This window comes from Haliaeetus leucocephalus, unplaced genomic scaffold, assembly GCF_000737465.1.
Source record: "Haliaeetus leucocephalus isolate CR32 unplaced genomic scaffold, Haliaeetus_leucocephalus-4.0 Scaffold295, whole genome shotgun sequence".
Taxonomy (NCBI): Eukaryota; Metazoa; Chordata; class Aves; order Accipitriformes; family Accipitridae; genus Haliaeetus; species Haliaeetus leucocephalus.
In genome coordinates, this window is record NW_010972731.1 from 3,734,417 (window position 1) to 3,757,165 (window position 22,749).

General features: G+C 45.4%; 2 protein-coding genes across 4 annotated transcripts in view; one reads left to right on the plus strand and one right to left on the minus strand.

Moving 5' to 3' along the window:
- The first annotated feature begins 2,141 nt into the window (after window positions 1-2,141).
- Window positions 2,142-12,948, plus strand: GET4 (golgi to ER traffic protein 4 homolog (S. cerevisiae)). 3 transcript variants are annotated; one of them, XM_010570262.1, is made up of 9 exons: window positions 2,142-3,117; window positions 4,442-4,520; window positions 4,941-5,022; window positions 6,013-6,162; window positions 7,838-7,976; window positions 9,918-10,058; window positions 10,142-10,217; window positions 10,405-10,477; window positions 11,590-12,421. In XM_010570262.1, exons 2-9 carry the CDS (start codon window positions 4,446-4,448, stop codon window positions 11,676-11,678), a joined length of 825 nt encoding a protein of 274 aa, XP_010568564.1. In that variant the 5' UTR covers window positions 2,142-3,117; window positions 4,442-4,445; the 3' UTR covers window positions 11,679-12,421. The 3 variants fall into 3 exon arrangements, with proteins under 3 accessions (XP_010568564.1, XP_010568563.1, XP_010568565.1); XM_010570261.1 differs by lacking the exon at window positions 2,142-3,117 and adding an exon at window positions 3,720-4,211; XM_010570263.1 differs by lacking the exon at window positions 2,142-3,117 and having other exon boundaries at window positions 4,335-4,520; window positions 7,883-7,976; window positions 11,590-12,948.
- A 2,542-nt stretch (window positions 12,949-15,490) lies between these two features.
- Window positions 15,491-22,749, minus strand: part of ADAP1 (ArfGAP with dual PH domains 1) — a 61,875-nt gene continuing 54,616 nt past the window's right edge. Inside the window, exons 7-11 of the mRNA XM_010570264.1 lie at window positions 19,671-19,754; window positions 17,219-17,281; window positions 16,796-16,867; window positions 16,125-16,353; window positions 15,491-15,747 (exon numbers count right to left, since the gene is read on the minus strand). Coding sequence (XP_010568566.1) covers window positions 15,719-15,747; window positions 16,125-16,353; window positions 16,796-16,867; window positions 17,219-17,281; window positions 19,671-19,754 — 477 coding nt within the window. The 3' untranslated portion in view covers window positions 15,491-15,718. The remainder of the gene's footprint in view (window positions 15,748-16,124; window positions 16,354-16,795; window positions 16,868-17,218; window positions 17,282-19,670; window positions 19,755-22,749) is intronic.

A 22,749-nucleotide genomic window follows, 5' to 3' on the forward strand; every position in this document is an offset into this window, starting at 1 on the left:
GGGGAGCCGCTTAGCTGGCCGGGGTTTGAAGGTGAACGCCGACCGCGGCCCGACCTCGACCCGACTTGGCTGAGGGAGGCGGCAGCGGCGGCAGCTGGGCACGGCGGGGGCTCCCTGCCGCCGCCTCCCGGGAGCACACCGTCCCGTTGACGTGCAGGGGGCGTGTTGCGTCATGCTCGGCAGAGGTCACGGGCAGAGCTGGATTTTCCTCCCCGTCCCCAAACGTCCCGAAGAGGCCGAGTAAGGGCCTCCCCTGGCCTTCCCGGGGGGGCTCGGGTCTGGCCTCTCGGCCTGGCCCTGGCCCCGGCCCCAGGGCCGTCCCTGAGCTCCTCAAGCAGGCGCCTTCTCAGCAGCCTCTGCTTTGCCAGCTTATTTTAAAGGCCGGCCTGCCTGCGAAGCACATTGTTTAAGGTTTTGGCTTGACTGCTCAGCCGAGGAGCAGGGCTACTTTGTTGCACGGCAGTCACCCTCCCGTACCGCTTTTAGGAAGGGGGGCAGCTCTCGGAATGGCAAGGATCGCCCGCACGGAGGAGCATTGTTCGAATGGGTTGTAGTTGGTGTAATGTTTGTGTACGTGACAATGGCTAAGTAGAGCAGGCCTGGACGTTTTTTCAGAAATATTACTACTACTGCCTGTTCTAAGAAACTTATTTTTATTGCAAACCTTTTTTAGTTTTTTTTATTTTATTTTTCACATCCCCCATAACTTGTAGCGGTCACCCTTTCTCTCGTCAAAATTTAAAATGTGGATCCTTGCTTTTGGGGGCACAGAATAAAGTGTTTCTTCCAGGGGATTCCTCGGTGGGTCCCAGCTTTGTTTGTTTGTGGTCCTCCTGTGAGAGGACGGGTGGGGAAACTGCCGTCTGGGTCTTGGTAGCTCACTTGTGTGTCAGCTGTCCTCAGAGCTCCTCTGAGTTGGAATGGGAACAGGCCTGTGGGTATCCTTGGAAAAATAGCAGCCAGGTATGTGGGGAAGAGAGTCCTTGTGCACCATCTGCTTCTGCTACCAGTGTACACTAGATAGCCTGCCCTACCAAGCACCATTAAATTAAAGCAGTTGTCTTTTGCTGTAGCCTTCTGATGGGATCAGCAAGGGCACCACTTAAGACTTAAATTGTATTTGAGAATAAATCTAAATTTAAGACAAAGTATGGCCTATTTTGTAGTAAGGATTATGTGATGTGATGGCTGCAGTGGCGGAAGATGACTTGGCTCAGCAGGTTGCTTCTCATCCAGTCTTCTGAATGTATTAACTCACATACTTTGCTTAAGCTTCCCTGAATTAATTTGGAATCGAAGATCCTGCCTCTTCCATTTTAAATTCAAGAGAAAGAAGGTGCTCAGTTAAATAAAAAGGCGACATTTGCATGGCTGGGAAGAGCGTTTCCTTCTAGGCAAAAAGATGTAATGAGACTGTGAAACTTGTTTGGAAAGTCACTGAGGCCAAAAAAGAGTCCTGGATAGTCTTGTCTGTCCTCTGTAAAATGTATGTTAATGTCAACAGTTTTCCAGAGACATAATAACACAGAGTGAGATGATCTCAGCTGTGGAATTGTAATTGGGATAGCCAGTGTTTACGTGTTTTAAACAACACTGGCCTCTAAAACATTTGTTCTGTCACGAGTTGCATGTTAAACCTGAAATCCTGACTCAGAGTTTCAGAAGTCATAAACTGAGATGTGTTTGAGGGTGGAGGAGGGGAAGAAGTGGAGGAGGAAAGATTACCATAAGCCTGCCTCCTGCAGACTTCTTATCCCTGCCTGTGATCCATGGAGCAGGTGGAAAACTGCTCTTCCTGCCTGACCCCAAGCAGCGAGTCCTGTGTTCCTCTGACCAGGAGTACCTCGACCACTGTTGTTACTGTATGGGCTGGCTGGGTTGAACTCTTCTCTGTCTATGATTCGGTGATTGAGTCAGACTTCCAAGTTCAACATCCCCGTTGTTGTTACATTGGTGTCTGTTTTCCTGCTGCGTGTAGGTACTTTTTCTGGTATGAATGGTCTGATCCAGGATTTCAGTTATGAAAATGTTTCTCTCTTGTTCTAAATGCTGTTTAGATGAGTGTAGTGAGTATTTATTTTTCTTAGAAGTTCTTTTTAAATAAAAGGGTTTTTTTTAAAAAAAAAACAACACAACTCTTTAAAATGTATTTTGTATTGTAAAGCTGTTTTCAGCATCTTTTAGTATCTGCTGTAGTAATTCCCAGATTAGGAGCTCCCAAATAGCATTGGGAATCTACTGGAAGCAGAATTTGTGGAAGTGGGTCTACACTGAGATTGGGAGTCAAACGCCTAGAAAGAAGCAAACCTGGATGTGACGCCAACTATAAAAATGTTGAAGCTGCCCATCTGTTTGACTAACATGCAGAGCATTTACGGTGGTGATTGCAGATCTGAATTGTTGACGATACTTACTGCAAAAAAACACCATCATGCCATCCATTATTACAGTTCTGTGAACTGTTACAGATAAAAGACCTTGGGGTTTTTGGAGGACTGTCTCCTCCCTTGCTTGTTGTCTGATCTGATTTTACCAGTAGGACTTGTCCCTGGAACTGTCACGTGTGACAGGAATCTCGCTGCAGCACAAGAGCACGGTATCCACCGTTTGCTCGTTTTTCCCTCTGGTTAGTGTGACCCTCTCCATGCCCGCACTGTCCCACCGCTCCCCTGGCTGCCTCACTTCGCTCCCAGAACCACCGACCCCTCTCTGTTACCCCGCGGGGATGCTCGTGCATCGGATCTGCTGTACGGGGAGGCCTTGCCGCTGCAGGAGCAGAGGCTGCTCTGGCTGCTGAGAACCGAGAGGGGTGAAGCAGGGGCACAGCATGGCCAGGTGTCGTAGAGGACAAAATGCATATTGCAGATACTAAAGCAGCGTGGTAGAACTGACATCTTATCTTTTTGATATGAGCAAACTGGCTGTTGTTATTAACTACTCAGAAAACAGACTTTCGGAGAAGCAGTAAAGAGAAATGGAAATTGGAATCTGTATCTGCTGCCACACTTTAACTGCTTTTATAGGAAATGCTGCGTTGATAATCTAGAGAGGTGACTGTCCAAGACCTTTAGTTACCGATAGTGACGACGTGCAGGAGGCTGCAATCACAGCACCATGGTAAGAGGCTCCTGCTCTTGAGGTAAACGTTAGGAACAAATTCTTTTATTCTTCATTTCTTGGTTAACTCTTAAGTGAGTGTGCTGGTTTTGACTGGAATAGAATTAATTTTCCTCACAGTAGCTGGCATGAGGCTATGTTTAGGATTTGTGCTGAAAACAGTGTTGATAACACAGGGATGTTTTCGTTCCTGCTGAGCAGCGCTTACACAGAGCCAAGGCCTTCTCTGCTCCTCACCCCACCCCACCAGCGAGGAGGCTGGGGGGGCACAAGGAGTTGGGAGGGGACACAGCTGGGACAGCTGACCCCAACTGATCCAAGGGATATTCCAGACCATATGATGTCATGCTCAGCATACAGAAGGAGGAAAGGGGGAACATTCGGAGCCATGGTGTTTGTCTTCCCAAGTTACCATTAAGCGTGCTGGAGCCCGGCTTTCCTGGAGATGGCTGAACACCTGCCTGCCCATGGGAAGTGGGGAATGAATTCCTCGTTTTGCTTTGCTTGCGTGCACAGCTTTTGCTTTCCCTATTAAACTGTCTTTATCTCAGCCCACGAGTTTTCTGACTTTTACCCTTCCGATTCTCTCCCCCATCCCACTGGGGGGGAGTGAGCGAGCGGCTGTGTGGTATTTCGTTGCCGGCTGGGGTTAAACCGTGACAGTGAGGAAGGTGGAAGCTGCAGCAGGTGTGTTTTGAAGCACTGTATTGAGAGACCAGACTTGTTTCTTCTACGAATTGGTGACTCTGTAAAGTGTTAGATGGTATATCTTGCTGGCTGTTCTTTTCTTACACATCAGAGACAAGCAGAGGACTAGTATGTGGCTGATGTCTCCTGGCAGACAGTAGTAGTGGTCAGAGAGACTTAAACCAGTGGAAAGGAGACATGGGGGAGGAGAGGGCTGGGGTCGGTTGGGCAGCGCTGGGTGTGCGAGCTGTCCAGGGTGCGTTCTGAAAACTGTTTCACTGTGATGGCTTTGGTTTTGGTAAAGGCTCTAATGTGACGGTCTGAGCAGTGTAGTTCAGTGCGTTGGCATCTTTTGCACAGGTGAACTCCTGGGATCATTTCCTTTTCTTTGTTCCAGCCCAAATCAGGTTTGAAGCTCTCAGTTTTCATTCTTACACTCTCGAGTCTGGAGCAGAAAAAAAATTGTAACTTGCAGTAAAAGTTGCATCATTATTGAAACTAACCTGGTTTAAAAATAAATCCCTTATTGCCTTTATTTTAAATTTTAGTGATCTTCAATCCTTTAAATGTGAGTAACTTTAAGCGTACACAAATTATTTAGTGGTAATTTTTATCAAGGCTTTGCTGTTGTTTTCAGGTATATGTCACAAGGAAAACATGCAGAAGCAAGAGAACTAATGTATTCAGGGGCTTTGCTGTTCTTCAGTCATAACCAGGTAAGTCACTGGTTGTGTGTGTGGGTTGAGGAGGGGTCATTATTCCATGTTTTTGAGGGGTGAATGGTGAATTCTCAATGATAAATGTTTGGGGTAATTCCTTTGTAATCTTCTGTTTTATCTCTTTATTGAGCCTTTCTCCACAAAGAAGGATTATGCCAAACTGGAACATAAAGCAGAAATGTTTGTGAGCATCCAAACAATAATTGTAACCGCATTTGTTTTGCTTTCCTGGAGGCTTCTCTTTTGATGCCATCAAATTAGTATAATCTTTTTATAAGGGGAGGTTAAGACTTGATACTGTGCCTTAGCTGTAGATGTTGATACAAGTATTAAATCTGCCTCCTAACAAAATTCTGGTTGATGTTTTCTTTTATGTACTGATATGTTCATCACTACCAGTATGTGTCTGTTTTGTAGCAAAACAGTGCTGCTGATCTGTCCATGCTGGTTTTGGAGTCTTTGGAGAAATCGGATGCAAAAGTAGCAGATGACCTTTTAGGTGAGGTGACCTTTGCGCTCAGTTTGATGGTGTTTAGATGTGCTTTCACTTCACAGTGACTGTTGTTAACAGACTTGAAACCTGAAATCCTTTTTGTATGCCCTCTCACATGGCTGAAGGTTACCTTCATCATAGAAATGGACTGGGGAAAAACCTTATTAGAGAATAATGGATTCCTGATAACTTTGTGGGCATGCTTAGAACAAATACTGCAGTCTTGTGGCATTGTCCTTTCCTTGACGCAGCAGTAACGTATTGTCTGCACAGTCACTGATGTCCCCAGGGCTTTGGTGCGTGGTGGTTTCCCACCCTAGCAGTGTGTTAGTGTGCACAGTATTTGTGATTCAGCTGTTCACAAGGAAACTTTTCTTGTTTGACTGTGAGATTTGGTAAGCAGGCAATTCAAGGAGACCTTAAGAGCTGCCTGGCCAGACTACTGCTGCAGCACGGGTGAACTGCTCCTATTAACAACCTGTGGATGGAGACAGACAGACAGAGGCCGTTCTTTGTTTACTTAGATCGGCTCTAACATTTTGTATCCCATCTATGACTTATGGTGGTGCTTTTCCAAGCTACAGCCCTCTGTCCCTCACAGCTTCCCTGTGAATGGCAGGCAGTCCCATAACCTGCAGTCTTTCCTCCTCCTTGGAACTTGTCGTGGTTTAACCGCTGAAACCAGGACAGAACTGCATGGTCCTCTGGAATATCCTGTCCCCAACGACGAGACAGGGAAGCTGTCACCAGCTGACTGCAAGGCACAGCTTTTGGCTGTGGAGGAGTCATGTGAATATGGCTGGCTGATAGATGCAAGATTGACTTGATGTATGAGAAGTGGCTCAAGTTCAAAGTCACTGTTTTTTTAAGATGGCTTATGGAGGCTGTTAAGGGAGGTTAAAGACACAGTCGCACTGTAACTTAAAGATGCACTAGAAGCAGCAGTTCATCCTATTTCTGTTAATGCTAAATATTTGTGAATCTTATTGCTTCTAGAAAACTTGGCTAAATTGTTTAGTTTAATGGATCCAAATTCTCCTGAAAGAGTGGCTTTCGTATCCAGAGCACTAAAATGGTCTAGCGGGGGATCAGGAAAACTTGGACATCCGAAACTACACCAGTTACTAGCAATTACCCTGTGGAAAGGTAAGAAAAATTAACTGGCTTTTCTGTGCTTTGTTTTGAAAATGTTGAAAGTATGATATTGTAAGAGATCTACTTTGGAAATAATCTGAAGAAGCTGAGATGGAAATGATTGATTGAGTTCTGCTATTACCTGATTTTTGCAATAACTTTAGCTTAATGTTACTAACAAAAAAAACCCTAGGGCTGTAACTCTATATTAGTGCAAAACCCAAAACACAACTGCTGCTCTCTGTAAAAGGAAGGTTGATCCTTTAGACACTGAGATAGTTTGATGGAGTCATTAGAAGGAAAATTGCTGGCAAGCAAAGCTGTTGTGGGTGGTTTTTTTTTAAATCCTGTATAAACATGACAAAGATTGAAATACACCACCTAGCATCCAAAACAGTCTTTGGATCTGTAATTAGGTGCTTTTTGAGATGTTGACCAGCAGGCTTATTCCAGAATGAATGTTGTTGCCTTTGATTTATGTGGGATTTTATCACAATGGGATGTAAGATAAACCAAAAATGCATTAAATAACAATTTTAATTGTGGATAATAGCTAGTTTTTAAAGTCTTAGGTTTGAAACATAACAAAGGTGAGTGAGAACAGTTGAATAAATGCCATCTCTTCTGTGGTTTCTTGTGAGTTAATAGCTGTGCAAGATGATTGATTGTTTATTTTAAATTTTTCAGTAGCTGCAAAGTGATGATAGTGGTTTCATAGAACAATCCTGACCCAATGGTCAACATTCCAGCTCGTTGCCTTCCTGCGTGCCATGGGCAATCCCGTAGCTGTTCTCATGGGGCTTATGCTAGCTTGATGGCTGCTGCCAGCCAGAAAGGGAGGATTTTCCTCAGAGCATTTAAGTTAGAAGCTGAGGTACAATTAGGATAAGAAACGGTTGCATTCTGAAAGTAAAAAATCCTCATTTTGTAGCCATCTGCTCACTGTTCTTTTGAAGAGCAAAATGCATACGTTTTCTTAGTCTGTAGTTTTTGAGAGTTTCATCACAAAAGGCTCAGATTTTTAAAAAAAAGCTTTTAAATTCCAAAAATTATCAGCTATCCCGTTTTGATTTGTCACTGCAGTGATTTTGCATGATGCTTTGCTTCAAGTTAAGTTCTACCAAATCATTGCTATTTCTTACACCTTTTTTCCCTGTATAATTGCTGTTCTATTCAGCATATGGAAGCAATTTTAATTTTGATAGCAAGAGTGGGCTAAGCTAAAAATAGGAAATGCCTTCTTTCTGTGCACTTAGAAAGAAGGACGCTAAAGGTGTTGTTTGACTTCTTGCTGCACATAGTCTAATATGGAACTACTTGATTCTTCTCCCAAGCACTGATGACAGCACATGAAGTGTCAACATGCAGTTAGATAAAATGATATGACCGCAGCTCAAACTGTTTGTCCCAGTGGTAGCTGTATTTTGTGGTGGCATTGAATAAACTGTATTTAATAACAGTTGTTCAAATGTATTTAGGATAACATATTTATTATGTCCCTTTATAAATTGTTTGTAACTTACAAAGGAAAAAGCCCACTTTCTTTTTGCTAGTTGTCTTGTTTATATAGCATGTGTGTAGCTCTTGTCCTTTTACCAGCTGTAGTGTACAAGCCTAACAGATTTGTTTTTACGTTCAGGTATGATGAACTGATTTCTTAAAAGCCATTTTCTTTTTCCTTTTATAGAGCAAAACTATAGTGAATCTCGGTATCACTTCTTGCACTCCACAGATGGCGAAGGATGTGCAAATATGCTAGTAGAATACTCCTCATCCAGGGGATATCGCAGTGAGGTGGACATGTTTGTAGCACAGGCAGTACTACAGTAGGTGTTAAACTTTTTTTTTTTTTTTTTACTATTTTGCTGAGATGACACTGTGTTGGAGGCCAATCTAATTTAATCACGGTAACTGTGGGTTAACCATGCATGTGTTTCAAAAGAAACCGTGAAACTGGCCAGAGCTTCTGAAACTCACTTTACATGGTAACAACAGGAGAAAATCATCTCAAAACTCGTGTTCAATTGGTCAGACTGGGGAGAGAAAAAAAAACCCCGCAACATATTAAGGTCGAAACCTGAAACCATGTTAATTGCCTGAAGAATTAATGTAATCTGTTTGACCCTGAAAGCACAATTCTTAGCTTTGTTAATACTGCTTTATGTCTGGTTAGGGCTTACCTTGATGTTTTAACTAAGACTGGACCTAAGTAGGCTCTATTTTTACCTTTAGCGTAGTACTTGCTCTCAGTCTCGTTGTCCTAAGAGACAATTTGTCTTGGGTCACCCTGGTCTGTGAGCAGCAGTGCAATGGTTCTTGGTTTGACAGAGTTGCTGGTGGCTTTCATTTACTTTGGGCATTTATTTTGTAGGAGGTGGGAATGTAAGCTATTATGTGCCTTTGCAGACCTCATGTACAATTAAGGCTGACAAAGCCAATTTTACTGTGTTTAATCAGCTGATGGCTTTCTTCAGTCAGAGAAAGCAGCTCATGGAGGAGTCTGAGGAGGAGGTGGAGACAGGACTGTGCAGCAGGGAGTCAGGGAGAGAGTAGGTGTTGGGGGAGAGGGAGGAGGTGAGAGCAAGTCTGTCTCTCTTTTGGCAGCGCTGAGCTGTCATATCAGATTTGTCCTGCTTTCCATAGCTGGTTGATATAGATTGCAGTGATTTTGAGCAGTAGAAGATCTTTTATGGAAATCCAGTATATGCAGGACTCTAAAACAATTTTATGGGGCTTTTTTTCTGAAGGGGGGGGAAATTCTGGGGAGAAGTTACTAGTAAGGGGTTATTTTTTCAGTATTTATACAGCACTCCTACTGCATCCCTTAGTGGCCTATGTCTCAAATACTGTACTAAATCCTCTTACGTAGCAGTTTATACTCTCATGAAAATAATTGCAGTTCAGCAGTAAGGCAAAAGAGCCCAATGCCCTTGCATATGTGAGGGTACAGAATTAGAGGCCAGCCTGTGACCAAGGATGAGACTGCTCGTGGCAGCCTTCCCAGTGCTTGCTGACAGCATTTGTCCCAGATAAACCCTCTTGTTAGGCCTACGGGACTTGCAGAGATTGCCAGTTAAATTAACTGGACCTGAACAAAGATTTGATCAGTTTGGGAAATTGATCTGTTAACTGGTGACAAATGGCTTGGGAGCTCGAAGTGTAGCTTTATTATGAGACTTATAGACATGCGTGTCAAACTTATTAGTGATCCTGATGCCATGTTATTTTGAGGTACTGCTAATAGAATGACAGAGTCATCGGATGCTGGCAGATACATACTGAAAAGAGATGTGTTTGGGAGTGGATGGGACCAGGAGAGAGGTCTTTAATTAGGTTTTTACCTCAGCATAGTAAACTCTGGACCAGTAAATGCAATGTCATGTTTAATTTGAATTGCGTGGTGGACAGTATTTCCACATTTTGATTTAATTGATGCCTTCTTTTAGTAGCCGTCCTGTATACAATCTGCTTAGATCTTGGTTAAACTCATTCTATTAATACTTCATGTCACTTCTCCCTCCCAACCTGCTTATTCCACAATGTAGTTTAGTAGTGACTTTCCCCTTCCTCGGTTGATAGCCAAACCATTGCCAAAGATGTACGCCTCTACCAGTTAGAGGTTTTTGCCATCAGTTTAAGCCCGAGATGGTTTCTATGCACAAATGAAGTAGAGATTGTTGAGCAGTTGGCTTCCCTTTTCTTTCTGCATGTAAAACTACTTCTCTGCCTTTTATTTTTAACTTGCCCTGTTCTGTTTCCTTTTTCAGATTTCTCTGCCTAAAAAATAAGACCAGCGCATCAGTTGTTTTTACAACATACACACAGAAACATCCTTCAATAGAAAAGGGTCCGCCTTTTGTTCAACCACTGCTAAACTTCATCTGGTTTCTGTTGCTGGCGGTTGATGGGTACAGTCTGATTTTTCTCATGTTGCTCTTGGTTTCCTTTTCAGTTGTTTCTGAGATTACATTTTTGGTTGTTTCCTTTCTAGAGGAAAACTAACGGTATTTACAGTATTGTGTGAACAGTATCAACCTTCACTGAAAAGAGATCCCATGTATAATGAGGTGAGTTACTTTTAGTTGTAAACAGGATTTAACCTACAGAATTAGTTAAATAATAGCTGATTGTCTCCTGTTTTGTGACTTGTAGATACAAGTCAGCCATGTAGCTTGTGTGGCATGACCGCTGCCCATAGTATTTGCACCTGTAAACAAAGTAGCTGACACTGTTCTTCATCTTCTGTCGTTTCAGTACCTAGACAGAATAGGACAGCTTTTCTTTGGTGTTCCGCCCAAGCAGACATCATCCTATGGAGGATTACTAGGTAAGGCTTATGCTGACTATTGTTTATAGGTACCGCCAGTCTTTTCAGAGCAGTGGCTTATACAAAATGGCTGTGCTGGAAACAGAGAATGTTCTAACGAATGTATGAGTTTTTTCATAGCCTGTGGAAGCAGTCATTACTGTAGAATACAAGATGAATTGGTTGCATGTGAAATTAATTTGCTGAAGCTAGTAGACTTTTCATCTTTGGGAAGGGGAGACTCTGTAAATTACTCTTATGGTTAATTTTTGACATTATGGTATGACTTCCAAACGTAAAGAAAAATCTTGTTTGTATTAAAGCTTAATTTCCTCAGACTTCAGTGGCTGATTTTCTTTAGGTCAAGTCTGGGACTTTGGTAGAGACCTAATCAGTCCTGATATAATATGAATGTTCCTAGAGTAGAAGTTCTGAAATTAGTACTGCCCTTCTACAAAAAATGAAAGGGAATAGAGAAATTCAGCCCTCATTTCCTGGCTCTTGAATAAAATGTGAGCAAATTGAACTGGATTACTTGTGTAAAATCGATTGTTTTTTCTTGAGAACTAAGCTTCTCTGTTTGTGAACTGAATTGAAGCTTTACCTGCAAAAGTGAATTCACCGATACCCAAAGTTTGATGAAAAGCATGAGCATCTCATAGATCCCATATGTAAATAACAACTTTTCAGCAATTCAAGCATCTTTAAATTGAATAAAACGGGGAGAATGCATAAATGCCTCAAACAAGTTCGTTATAGCATGATGCAGACCATTGCTGGGTTTTGACAGTTTCATGGATGGAGGTGTGTCTTTCCTCATTTGGTGGTTTGGTTTTTGTCTTTTGTCTCAAGCAGCAACTATAGTACCTAAGTATGTGACTTCACTAGGGTTTTTCCAGTGTAATCCTAGAGAACGAACAGTATCAAAATACAGCTTCCCAGTCAATAAATTCCTTAATGGAAACCAGTGTGGGAATACTAATGTTCTGCTCAGATTCTTCAGTTTAAAAAAAAAAAAAAATTTTTTTTCTTTATTGAAATCTGCACCCTAGTAGGATGGTAGGAGAATAGTTAAAGGTTTTGAGATGAGAATGTAAAATTAGCAATTTTGACTGTCCTGTATTTTATTCTAGGAAATCTCTTAAACAGTCTGATGGGAACTGGAGAAGATGATGACACAGAAGATGGTCAGGAAGATAGCAGTCCTATTGAGCTCGACTGAATGTTGTTGTCATTGGGTGCCATGTAAATCTGATGATTCGATGACTCCAAAGACAGTTTTGGAATTTGAATCCTGCAGTTGTTTCTTGGCGCCTAAAAGGGCTCCTCCAGTCTTTTAGAAATGGTTGCTGAAATGTTTATAATGTTCGGTCTATATTATTTATGTAAAAAAAGAAAGAAACCAACAAAAAGTAGCCAAACGAACCAATCGGAGCAATTGTTAGCAGGTTTCCGATACAGCGGCTGGTGACTTTGATTAAAATATAGTCTTCTACGGTTTCTGATGCAGTATTCCCTTTTGCACAGTAATTCAATAAAGCATAAATATGGGTCTTGTACTTCATGGCCTACCCAATACTGTCTTTGTTATGAGAAAGCCTCCTTGAACTCTACCACCTCCAAGGAAGATCTCGAAAGGCAGGGTAATCAATTGAATAATTTATTCGCGAGGCTGGTGCCAAAAGTACTGTGAGATGAGCCAAGCAGCATAATTTGAGATGCACATCCAAGAGACGTTGATACCAAGAACTCGCTTCCACTGCCGTGAGTAACATGCACACCATTCATACTGCCTTTCACACTACTTAAGGTCTGGCTCTGGTTGAGTCCGTGCGTGTGTTTAGCCGATACTTCTGAAAAGCACAAGATTGCGTTGCTCTTGAGTAAAAGCCAATCAGTGGAACATAGGTAATTGGCTGCCATGTGGATCTCTCTTGCCTAGGTATAAAAATTTGGCATCTAAAATACCTCCTCTGGCTTGTGGCTCTACTCCTTTGGAATAGGTTCTTTTTCAGTGCAAGTTCACAACCATACATAAAGGTGACGGCTTTATAGTGAATGAAATGATTTGCTGCGAGCAATGTATGTGTTTGAACTGCAGCTGTATGTAAAGAAAAGGGATACTGCAGAACTTTTGGTTCTTTATGATATATTTATTTTTCTTGGTGATTGATTCATTTAACACTTTCTGTAAAAAAAGAATAAATCAATAAATAATGGAGTAACTTCAACCCCAGTGGTAGGCATAGCCATTCTACTTCTCCTCCTCTTTAATCCAGCACAGCGGATGTCAGTGGTACAGTGAACAGATGAACTGGTGGAGAAACGCTTTATTTTTTCATGATGAAAATAAAAAGGCTTAGATTAATAAACAGCAATCATGCATGGGGGAGGGAGGGATTAATACAAATTTATTGACTGTATGAAAAGAAAAGGAATTGAAAGGAAGACTTTGTGTTAATTGTGAAGTCTCAAATAAACACTTTATACCAGGATATGTGGTATTGCTGCTTTCTAGTTTTACAAGCAGAGATCTTACTTTCCTGTTTTTTTTTCCCCTCTGCATTTGACTGTGGATCATCTGGAGCTCAGTGCTGCAGCTTTTCCTCTGTGCAGTAAAGGCAGTTTTTAGTTGCATATTGTAATGGCTGGAGTAGATGTGGATTGCTTTGATTTGCAGCAAGTTCAGGGAAGAACCCCCTACCTGGGATGATGCTGTAGACTTTAATAAATGCTCTGGGACACCGGCAGCGGTTAAAAGCCACATCACTGCATGCCTTTGGCTGCCAGCGAATGTGCCTGTCTTGGGACAGCTTAAGGTGTCCAGCAGCAACAATCCCTCCTGTGTCCTGCATATACAGCTCAAAGTGAGTTTGCGTGTTCACCTCGGCTCTGCCAGGTCTGGGCTGCTGAATATAGGTGTGTGTATAAAATACATATTGAAATATATATACTACACACACACAAATATCCTTTTGTGTATGTAATAATTTATAATTAAATAATTGTATGGCATATCATTTGTAATATGGATTATATTATTCTTAATTATATGTGCACACAAACAATCGTTATAGCTAGCCATAAAGACAAACAACCAGCCCAGCCTGGCCACTCCCTGCTTCTAACGTGCCTTGGTTTTTCAGTGTGAATGAGTGACACTGTGTGTGTAAAATACATATTTAGATGTTTAATTTAAAGTATTTATATCTATAGTTATGCATACACATATGCATGTGGATATATGTACATTTATATGTAATGTATTTATCTTAAATTTATAATATAAATTATATACTTTATGTAAAAAGCATGCACATGTGTATGTTTATAATAGATAAATATTTTATGATTTTGCAATTATAAAAATTTCTCTATACATATACAGACATGTGCATGAACTACATTTACCTTATATGTGTAAATTAAATGTATATGGCTCATGATGGCTACATATATACGTGCATGTGTTCATAGGAACACACATAAAGTGTATTACATATTATGCTATAACAACTATGCACAAATAGTTGTGTCTGAATAGTCAACAACTCCGTCATAGAATTAATTTCTATATTCCTAGGAAATATATATCTTTTGTGTATGTGTGCATACATAAATATAAAATATGAGTATTATCTAAAATAACTATATACAATATACACTATATAATACACATATACACAAGTAAGTATAATATGGAGTGTGTTATGTAACAGACATAAATATGTGTGTGGTTTACATGAAATATATTTACCTGATCTCTACATACACACACACACACACACACAGCTGCTCCCCCCCTGCCCTGAGCAGCCCCGGGGGGGGCAGATGGTTTTGTGGGTGTCCCACACCCCCAGGGCTCTCCCAGCACCATCACCTACTTCTTTTCATTTGTTGTGTTTTTTAACCCCCCTCCCTCCCCTGCCCCAGCACCACACAGCCACAGATGGCTCCGACATAATAATTTATTGGTTCGAATGACATTTAGTACCACAGTTGTCTTACCAGTGACAGAACGAATGCGTACAGCCGATGAGATGCTCTCATTTACACACACCAACATAAGAAACGCATCGGACAGGTCCGTGCCGGGGGCTGGTCCTTCAGCGGACGCCGGAAATTTCATTTTTGGGTAAAAATCCAGCACGTGGTGTGCAAGTCCCAGCCAGCCTGCACCGACTGCAGGAATTACAGTGCTCAACACAGCGCTGAAACGTCACTTCAAGCAGCTTTTTTTTTGTTTTTTTTGGCGGGGGGGGAGGGAATGGAAAATCAACAACAACAAAAAAAAAAAAAATCAAGAGAATTATTGGAAAAAAAAAAAAAAAGTGCAACCACCAGTCTGGAGAAGCAACGTGCCTTCGGCTGGAGGGACGTGCCTGCCGGGGGTGCGCTGGGACAGGCTTTTACATCTCCCGTCAGAAAAACTGCACCTACAGCTCAACCCCCCCAGCCCACGCTGGGCTCCCAAAATGATGCGAATCCCCCAGAACCATGAAACGGGAATGACCCGGGGAGCAGCGCATGGGCCCCGACCCCAACAGCTTTGCTTCCCCAGCATCGCCTCATGGCTCGGTGCCCCCCCCAACCCATGCCCTTCGTTAAGCAGGTAACGAGGCTAATGATGCCCGTTCCCTTTATTTCTAAAACCCATTCCACCCTAGCCCGGGTACGGCATCGCCACCGCTCCCCAGGTGAGGCGATTTACTTCTCATTTACCCCGATGCCGTCTGGAGGCTCGGCCATTTCGCCCGTCACCGTTTCGGATGTTTCCAGGTCGATGCTTCACATCTCGCGAGGACTTTACTGCTCGGGGACCCGCAGCCCCCCGCGCCCCCCCGCCGAAAGGGCTGGCAGCGAGCTGGGGCCGTGGGGATGCTCAGCTCCAGCCCCCCAGGGACTCGTGGGGAAAAAGCCCCATCTCGACCCCGAGATGTGCTACCAAAGTCTTCGCCGTCCCGCCGAAGCCGGTGGGACGTCCCTTTCAGCGGGTGTGGGGTGACGAGGGGGGGTCGTGGGACCACCCGTCCTGTGGAGCGGCCGCAGAGCCGAATTTCGGGTTGGATCAGCATCTTCTCCGACGTTTCGCTGCCGCCCTTCTTGGTTTCCGACATGATCAAGTGAATGATGAGGGGAAAGGGAAGTATTATTATCATTATTACTGTTATTATTATTATTCATTATTTTTAACATTTCAAATAAAACCACGTTGTGTTGTAAACAGAAGCTCACTCCTCAGGTCTGCCCAGCCAGTCCCAGCTAAGGTTTATGTTTGAAATGGGCTTCCACTGAAAGAAAAAAAACAACAGAGAAAACCAAGCTAAAACCAGGACAAGCACTGGCAGGTGGCGACAGCCCCGCGCGAGCCCACCCTGCGGATGGTCCTCGTCCTGCCGATACCCCTTGGGTCCGATTATCCTTATAACTGGGTGACCCATCGTCCTTAGAGCAGCGTGGCCATCACGCCAGAGGTGAAGAGGAGGGAAGGATACGATCCTTCTCCTCCCAGTGTGAGTCCCTCTCTCCTTGGACAGACTTTGCGTCCTCCCCGCACGCGAGGGAGCGATGCCGCCGCATCCCCGATCCCTCTCCATCCCTTCCGTCCTCTCACGCACGGGAAGTCGAGGCAGCGAGGCTGACCTCCAGCCCTCGCCAGCAAACACACCTGCGTATTCCTGAGGCAGCATTGGCCGGCTTATAACTTTCTGAAAAGTCGTAATCCACTCCAGCTGGTCGTCCTCCGTCTCGCAGGCGAAGAGGAATTTCCGATCCGGGGTGACGATGGTTATCCCGTGCTGCCAGTGGTTTCCCTGTGTGGATGGCGGGAGCCCCTCCAGGACCTTGTAGCTGTTTTCCTTGCTCCCAATAAAAACTTCCCCTCTAGCAAAGGCATCCTAGGAGACAGCAGAGCGGTGAGGCAGGGATTGCGAAGGGGAGCTCTGCGTCCCGGGCAGCCGGGACACGGCTCACCCTGCACCATCCAGAAGCCCCATCAGCAAAGTGCAGCAGCCAAACACCAAAAGCACCAGCCACCCCACGAACTCGCGCTCCAGCTCCTCCCAGGGACACCCACGATAGAGGACCAACACCGGGGATCCAAAATCCAGATGCAGAAAAACCTGCAGCTGGTACACAGGGTTTCCAAAGCATTTTTGGTGAAGGCACAGGGCTGGACACCAGGCAGATCCACCTGGCAGTGATGGCTCAGTGCCCCCTTAGCTCTCCCACCAGCCTGAGCATCACTGCAGATGATTATTATTACTTATTATTATTACCACCACTATTACTATTATTGCAGATAATTCCCAACAGACAGCCCAGGCACCTTCATCTTACCAGGGGATCTTTGAAATACATGAGCCGTCGGTCATCCATGGTGAACCATCGCTTCTTGAATCCCTCTGTTTGCTGAAGAGTCAAAAAATGCCGGATTACAGACCAAAGCAGCACAGGTCCTCTCTTACCAGGCATGACCCAGGAGTCTGAAGGCACTCGGAGAAGCCCAGCGGGCTGGGGGAGTTGGGAACACCACCAGGGTGCGGGCCAGCAGGAGGGGAGATGGGGTGGCTGGTTCGTGAAGTGGTTTTGGATTTTTTTTTAACGTTTGCTCCCAGGTGAGGAAAGTGTAGTAACACACTCATGGCGTTAAGGTTTTGCCTCTCCGGCAAGGGTGGGTTTCTCCCACCAGCGGACCCTTCTCAGCCCTGTACAGAGCAAGACTCATGTTTAGAGGGACTGCAGAAATGTTTTATATCCTACCTTTGGCCCCGTTTTCTCCATGTACCCTTCCTTCAGGTAGTTTCTAGAAAGCTTTGGCACCAGCTGCAGCAACCCAAGAGGAGAGAAAAGAGAGCAGCGTCAGATGGAGGGCACTGGGGGGTCCCCAGGCGTGCGGGACAGGGCTGGGGGGGCACTGGAAGGAAAGCCCACGCTGAGCTCGCCCCCGGCCCCGAGCCCACCCGACGGCTCTGGCTGAGGGTTTCAGTCCCACTCCTCCAAAGTGCTCAGAAGAGGCGGGCGCAGAAACACGGAGCACCTTTGAGCACTTCACCGGCAAAGCCAGCAGCCTCCAGGAGAAGCCCCTGGGCCAAATCCCACTTCGCCGGTCAGCTCTGGCGATGCATCTCCTCCACCAGACACAGTGGGAGCTCCTCACGCAAGCCCTAAAGTATAATTTGCCTGTAAAACCCCATTAACACGTGCTGCCTGTACACTCCCCCTTCCCTGCAGATATTACTGACAACAGCTACCAGCGCCGGGGATATTTTTAACGTTGCTTAGCGAAGACAAGGCAGTAGCTGCGAGATCTTTGCAGATGCCTCTAAAAGCCTCTTGAAAGATGACAAGTCTCACCGAAACCAGAGCCGGCGAGCCTGGCCACGTGCCTCCCCACCCCTGCTCCTGCCTTTCATTTAAACAGGTTATCAACAGCTCCGCTTGCCAAACCGCACTCCCACGACGCCTAACTCTGCCCAACAGCAGCTCTGGTCGAGCAGGCGTGTACTTGTAGGGCAAAGACACCCCAAAATACAACAGTCTGAAGAATCACACGGCTGTCTCGCAGCGGCCGGGAGCATCTTCACCTTGGACGCTTCATCGTGGGCAGCGAAGGGCTCTGAGTGTTTATAGCCCCGGTGTTTGCTCCTAGGATGGGGCTGAGGACTCTTTGCTAAGCAAAGAGCTCATCACCCTCGGCTCAGAGAGGTTCTTCCACCCAGCAGATGGGTCCCCGAAGCATCCTTCAGAGAGCCTCGCTCCCCGGGACCTGCAGAGGCAGCCTGGGCATCCTTAGAGTGGCGTGAGCAATTCATACCTCTACCGCATTTAACCTGGCTCCTGTTTAAATTTAATGCCTTTTCATCTCTCTGACAGGGTAAAGGAATCATAAATTAGATGCTAATGATGGCAACACCCAGGATGGAGCTACCTGGTGTACACCACCCAGTCTCCACAGAGGTCTCCCCAAGCTGAACGCTATGAAGTGTTGTTCAGTATTTCAAGGTCGTAAATAAAACCTCGCTAAACATTACACTCCTCTGTTTCCTCCAAAGAATAATAGATGAGAAGAGGATGATAAATAAAAATATAAATAGCTTATCTCCCACCAAAACTGCCAGCAGGTAAGCATATAAACACTCTCACCAGCTGCTGGACAAACAGCAACTCTGTTAAGGTCTGTGGGGGTTTTCTGGGCAATTTGATTCAGATATGTCAACCAACTTTAACAGAAGTAGAGGATATGGAGAGGGGTAGAAATGATTAAGGGAAGTATACGCTGTACAGTGACTCTACTATAGCCGGCTAACGAGGCTCTTCTTACGGTTTTTGCTATTTGCCCAGTTTAACTTCTTGTCAGAAAACTGAAGTCCCTCATGTTGGGGATCAGATACCAGCTACGGGACCGTCCTTCTTTATTCTCCCCATGGATTAGGACAATGTCGGTGCATGGATCCGACGGGAAAGGCTTTGGCTTCGGGGTCCTCGGGGCGCACGGGCAGCCGGGGGACAGAGCCACCCTGCAGCTCAGAGCCGGCCCTGGACCACGACTGGGCCCCTCCCAGGTAATTAGTAGAAGGCAGGTAATGCAATTGGATTTCAAAACCTACAAAGTCAAGGAGGTAACAGAGAGCAATCAACAACAACAACCGCCAGTGACGTTGCACACCGATTGCGGTGCCACTGCAACACAAGGCACTTACTGTCAGCTTGCCTCTAGTATTATATTAGCAAAAGGTAATGCAATCAGCAGTTCCAGCTCCCGGAAAATACAAGACAGAGATTCATAAGACAGGCTGCATTGACCTGCACACAAGAACTCATCCCAGAGGCCTGGGTACAACACTGACATTCTTTTGCCTTCATCTTTTCTACCTTGCAGCCTTTGTTTCAGCTTTTAATATTACAGCAACCATCTTTGAGAAAGACGCTTATGGCTTCTGTATAGGTGACAGCACTGGAGTTACTCATACACGCGACTCACGTTTTGAGGGTGAACATGTGTGCATGCACACGCACGCATTTTCCAAGGCTGGATGTTGGTAGCAGGTGCTGCACATGGGCTCGACATCCCACCGCAATCATTTCAGCCCAGTAATTGCAAAATGCTCTGAAGGATGGCACACTATCCAAGCTTTCCAGCTTGTTAACAAGATGCTAAAAATGAGCAAGAGGGGGAAAAAAAAAAAAAACCAAAACCTGCAGGAAAACTCACATCAATGTCGCTGGCTCCAGGGAATGCCACTTGTAAGTAATGAAAACGTGCTGCCCGGATGGCGTTGAACCAATCCACTATTTCCTAATAACGAGAAAGAAAAGCATAGTGAGTAACAGTCTGCACATAAAACAACACGATCCTGCTGCGTTTCATCTCTCCCATCACTTTGTCCCAAGTGACAGCACGCAGTTTAGCAGCAGTCCCAGAAAAAATAAGATACAGACATAAAAGAAAGCAGCAAACGGGTGAAGGATGGGGAACATCCAGCTGCTGTCCCAGGCTGCAAGACGTGCATCGAGCTCTGCAGCCCTCAAGGGGCTTTCTGCAGAGAGAAGGATTTAAGCATGTCTCCGACCTGGCAAAACCAGCAACAAGTCAGCATTTGAGATATTGAGCCCAGCATTGAGGTTCACCCTATAAACACTGCTCGGCTCGTGCTGGCTGGGTACAAAAGCAGCCCGACACCTCTGCATCCCAGCCCCGTGCCTCCGCCAGCCACAAGCTGACTGTGGGCAGGACATGCAAGGAACACCTGAATCCCACCCACATTTTAGCAACATACTTCAGTGTTTTGCTAAAAGAGTGGCTAAATATCTCTTAATCTTTGTACTCCGGTCTATCAGTCATATCTGCAAGTCCTCGAAGGATAAGCACAGTGATATTGAAGTTCTAGCTCAATTCCCAGAAGCTCTGGCACTTCTTCCTTTCCTTGGCAAAAATTTCTCTCCTTTTTCTGTGAGTTTTTGGTGGTGGTTTTTTTCCCTACAAAATAGTTGCTTTATAACTTCTTTGTTTTTAAATTCATTTATTCATTTGTCTCTGGTGAGACCCACAGAGCTTGTGTTGCACTGGATGCCTTTTTGAAGGTTTCACTGAGAAATGCCACATTAAGTGATCCACACAGGGAGCTCTCAAATACTGCCTTGTGGTCTAAAGGTACGGGCGAAGGAAAGGCATTTTGGAAGGGAGATGTAAGAGCTGCCTGCGCCGGGATGCTGAGCTGCGGGGAGACGGATGCTGAACTATCCGGCTGTTGTTATCGCACGTGAAGCTTCACACGTCAGGGACAGGTTCAATGAGCCAGACGCGATCCTAAAATAAACGCTGTCAACCCTTTCAGGTGAGGTTGCTGTAGACTAGGAAAGACCATATCAAAGTAGAAGTCGGCTTTCAGTAAAATTTTAACTTTTTATGCTTTAAAAATGATTGGGGGGTGGAGGGGAAGGCTCTTAAGTCTAATTTTGGAGATCTCAGTTTTAAGGAGTTGAATTGTGGGTATCTCAAAAATGGTCGAATGTGGTAAATAGCCACCCTCTAAAAGTTCAAACGCTTTGGTTTGTTAATCTACTTCAAGTTAAAGGAAAAAAAAACCCACAAACCATAATAGGAGATATACAAACAATGTTTTGGAAAACTCTGACCTACTTGTCTGAGGTTTTACTTACTTATCACTTGCTTTTCTACCCTAAGCAGCTAAGCAGACCCCAGATAGCAGCACAAAGAGGATCAGCGAGAGGAACTGGCTCCTGAAGTTAATGGTGACCAAACCAGACTGGAAGTAATGAACAATAAGCTGTAATGTTAAAATGTTATTTCATGCAATCACCAACTGGATGGCTATATATATATATATATGGGTCTCCTTCATGATCGTGATGCGAGATAGGGTTTCACCCTGCAGAAAAGCAGAGGCCAAAATCCTCATTGACTCCCAGCAGCCAATTGCTTCTCATAATATTGATCACCCATCGCTGGAGGAAGGGGCACCACCACCTTTCTTTATACAAACCTATATCTGCACATGCAAAGCCAGAAGGCTCAGTTGCTAAAAATTTTCTGCGGGTATAATTATGAACAATGCCACAGATAGAGTGAGGAGATGATATCTGATGTATTAAACCAACATCAAACCGCTCGGTGTTTTCAGACGGGAAGGTGCCGCCTCAGTAGCTCATTAGCAGAGATTCCTTCCACTGATTTATGTCTCGGAGCAAGGAGAGAAAACGAACTACTGCCTGCACCTTTGCAAATGGCTTTTCCAGGCTCTCGGCTTCCTCCTGGTCTGCTCGCGGTGCCGCCGCAGACCCCCGCTCCGCCTGCCCCCTCGGTGTCCCGCCAGTCTCCGTCCTGCACCAGAGCCACCCACATCGCCGTGGCAGCCTCAGACCGACAAGCCCAGACAAAAACGCAAATTCTTCTCCCCATACCTCCCGCTCATCCACGCCTGGAGCTCAAGCAACGAACTCTTCTGATCGATCCCTCATGCCACCTCTTCCCATCCTGAAAGCTGCCGGCGTGGCTCAGGAAAGGAGGAGCACTGGGAAAAAAGCATTTTGCTAATCTATCCAGAGACCATCCAAAGCCCTCGGTCCGCAGCCCACCTCTGAGCATCATCCTAAGGGCGATGGTGACACGGGGGATGGCAGCAGCAGACGACAGCTCCTGCCGTGGCTTCTCAAAGCCCTGCAGAGGGAGCTTCAGCCCTGGAGAGGAGCTGGGAGCGGTGGGAAATCCTCTTCTGCAGCTTTCTGCCTCCCACGCCCAGATGGAGATGTGGGGACAGGTAAGGCTGGCTCCAAGCCTTGTGCCCCCCAGGAGGGACGGACAGTTCGGGTACCCCCAGGACACGGGCCAGTCCTCCGCAGAAGATCGGTCTCCAGCTCCAGCCGGTGCCTCCGCGTCCCCCTGGCTGGCTCTGGTGGTGGGTAAATGCTAACAAGGGACCACGCCGACATCCTTTAAAATGGTCAGAGCCCAAGACACATCTTGCCCTCCCCATCCGGACACCCACATCATGAAAGCACCCAGATATGCCCACTTTGAGCAGGGTGCTGGGGCTGGTTTCCGGCTCTCGTTTACCATCAGGACACACCGAGGAGCTGACGAAGGAACTACACCTCCAGGAAAGTCACGTCATGCTGTCCCACCCCACGAAGCTCTGGGACGGCAGCACGGCGATCCGCTTCGTCCGTCCGTCTTTTATCCCTTTGGGTGCCTTATTCCAGCAAATGCTGCCAGGGCGGCAGGGCTCTGCCAGCTGTTTCAGGGGTCGAACAAGCACCTGTGGGATTATCCC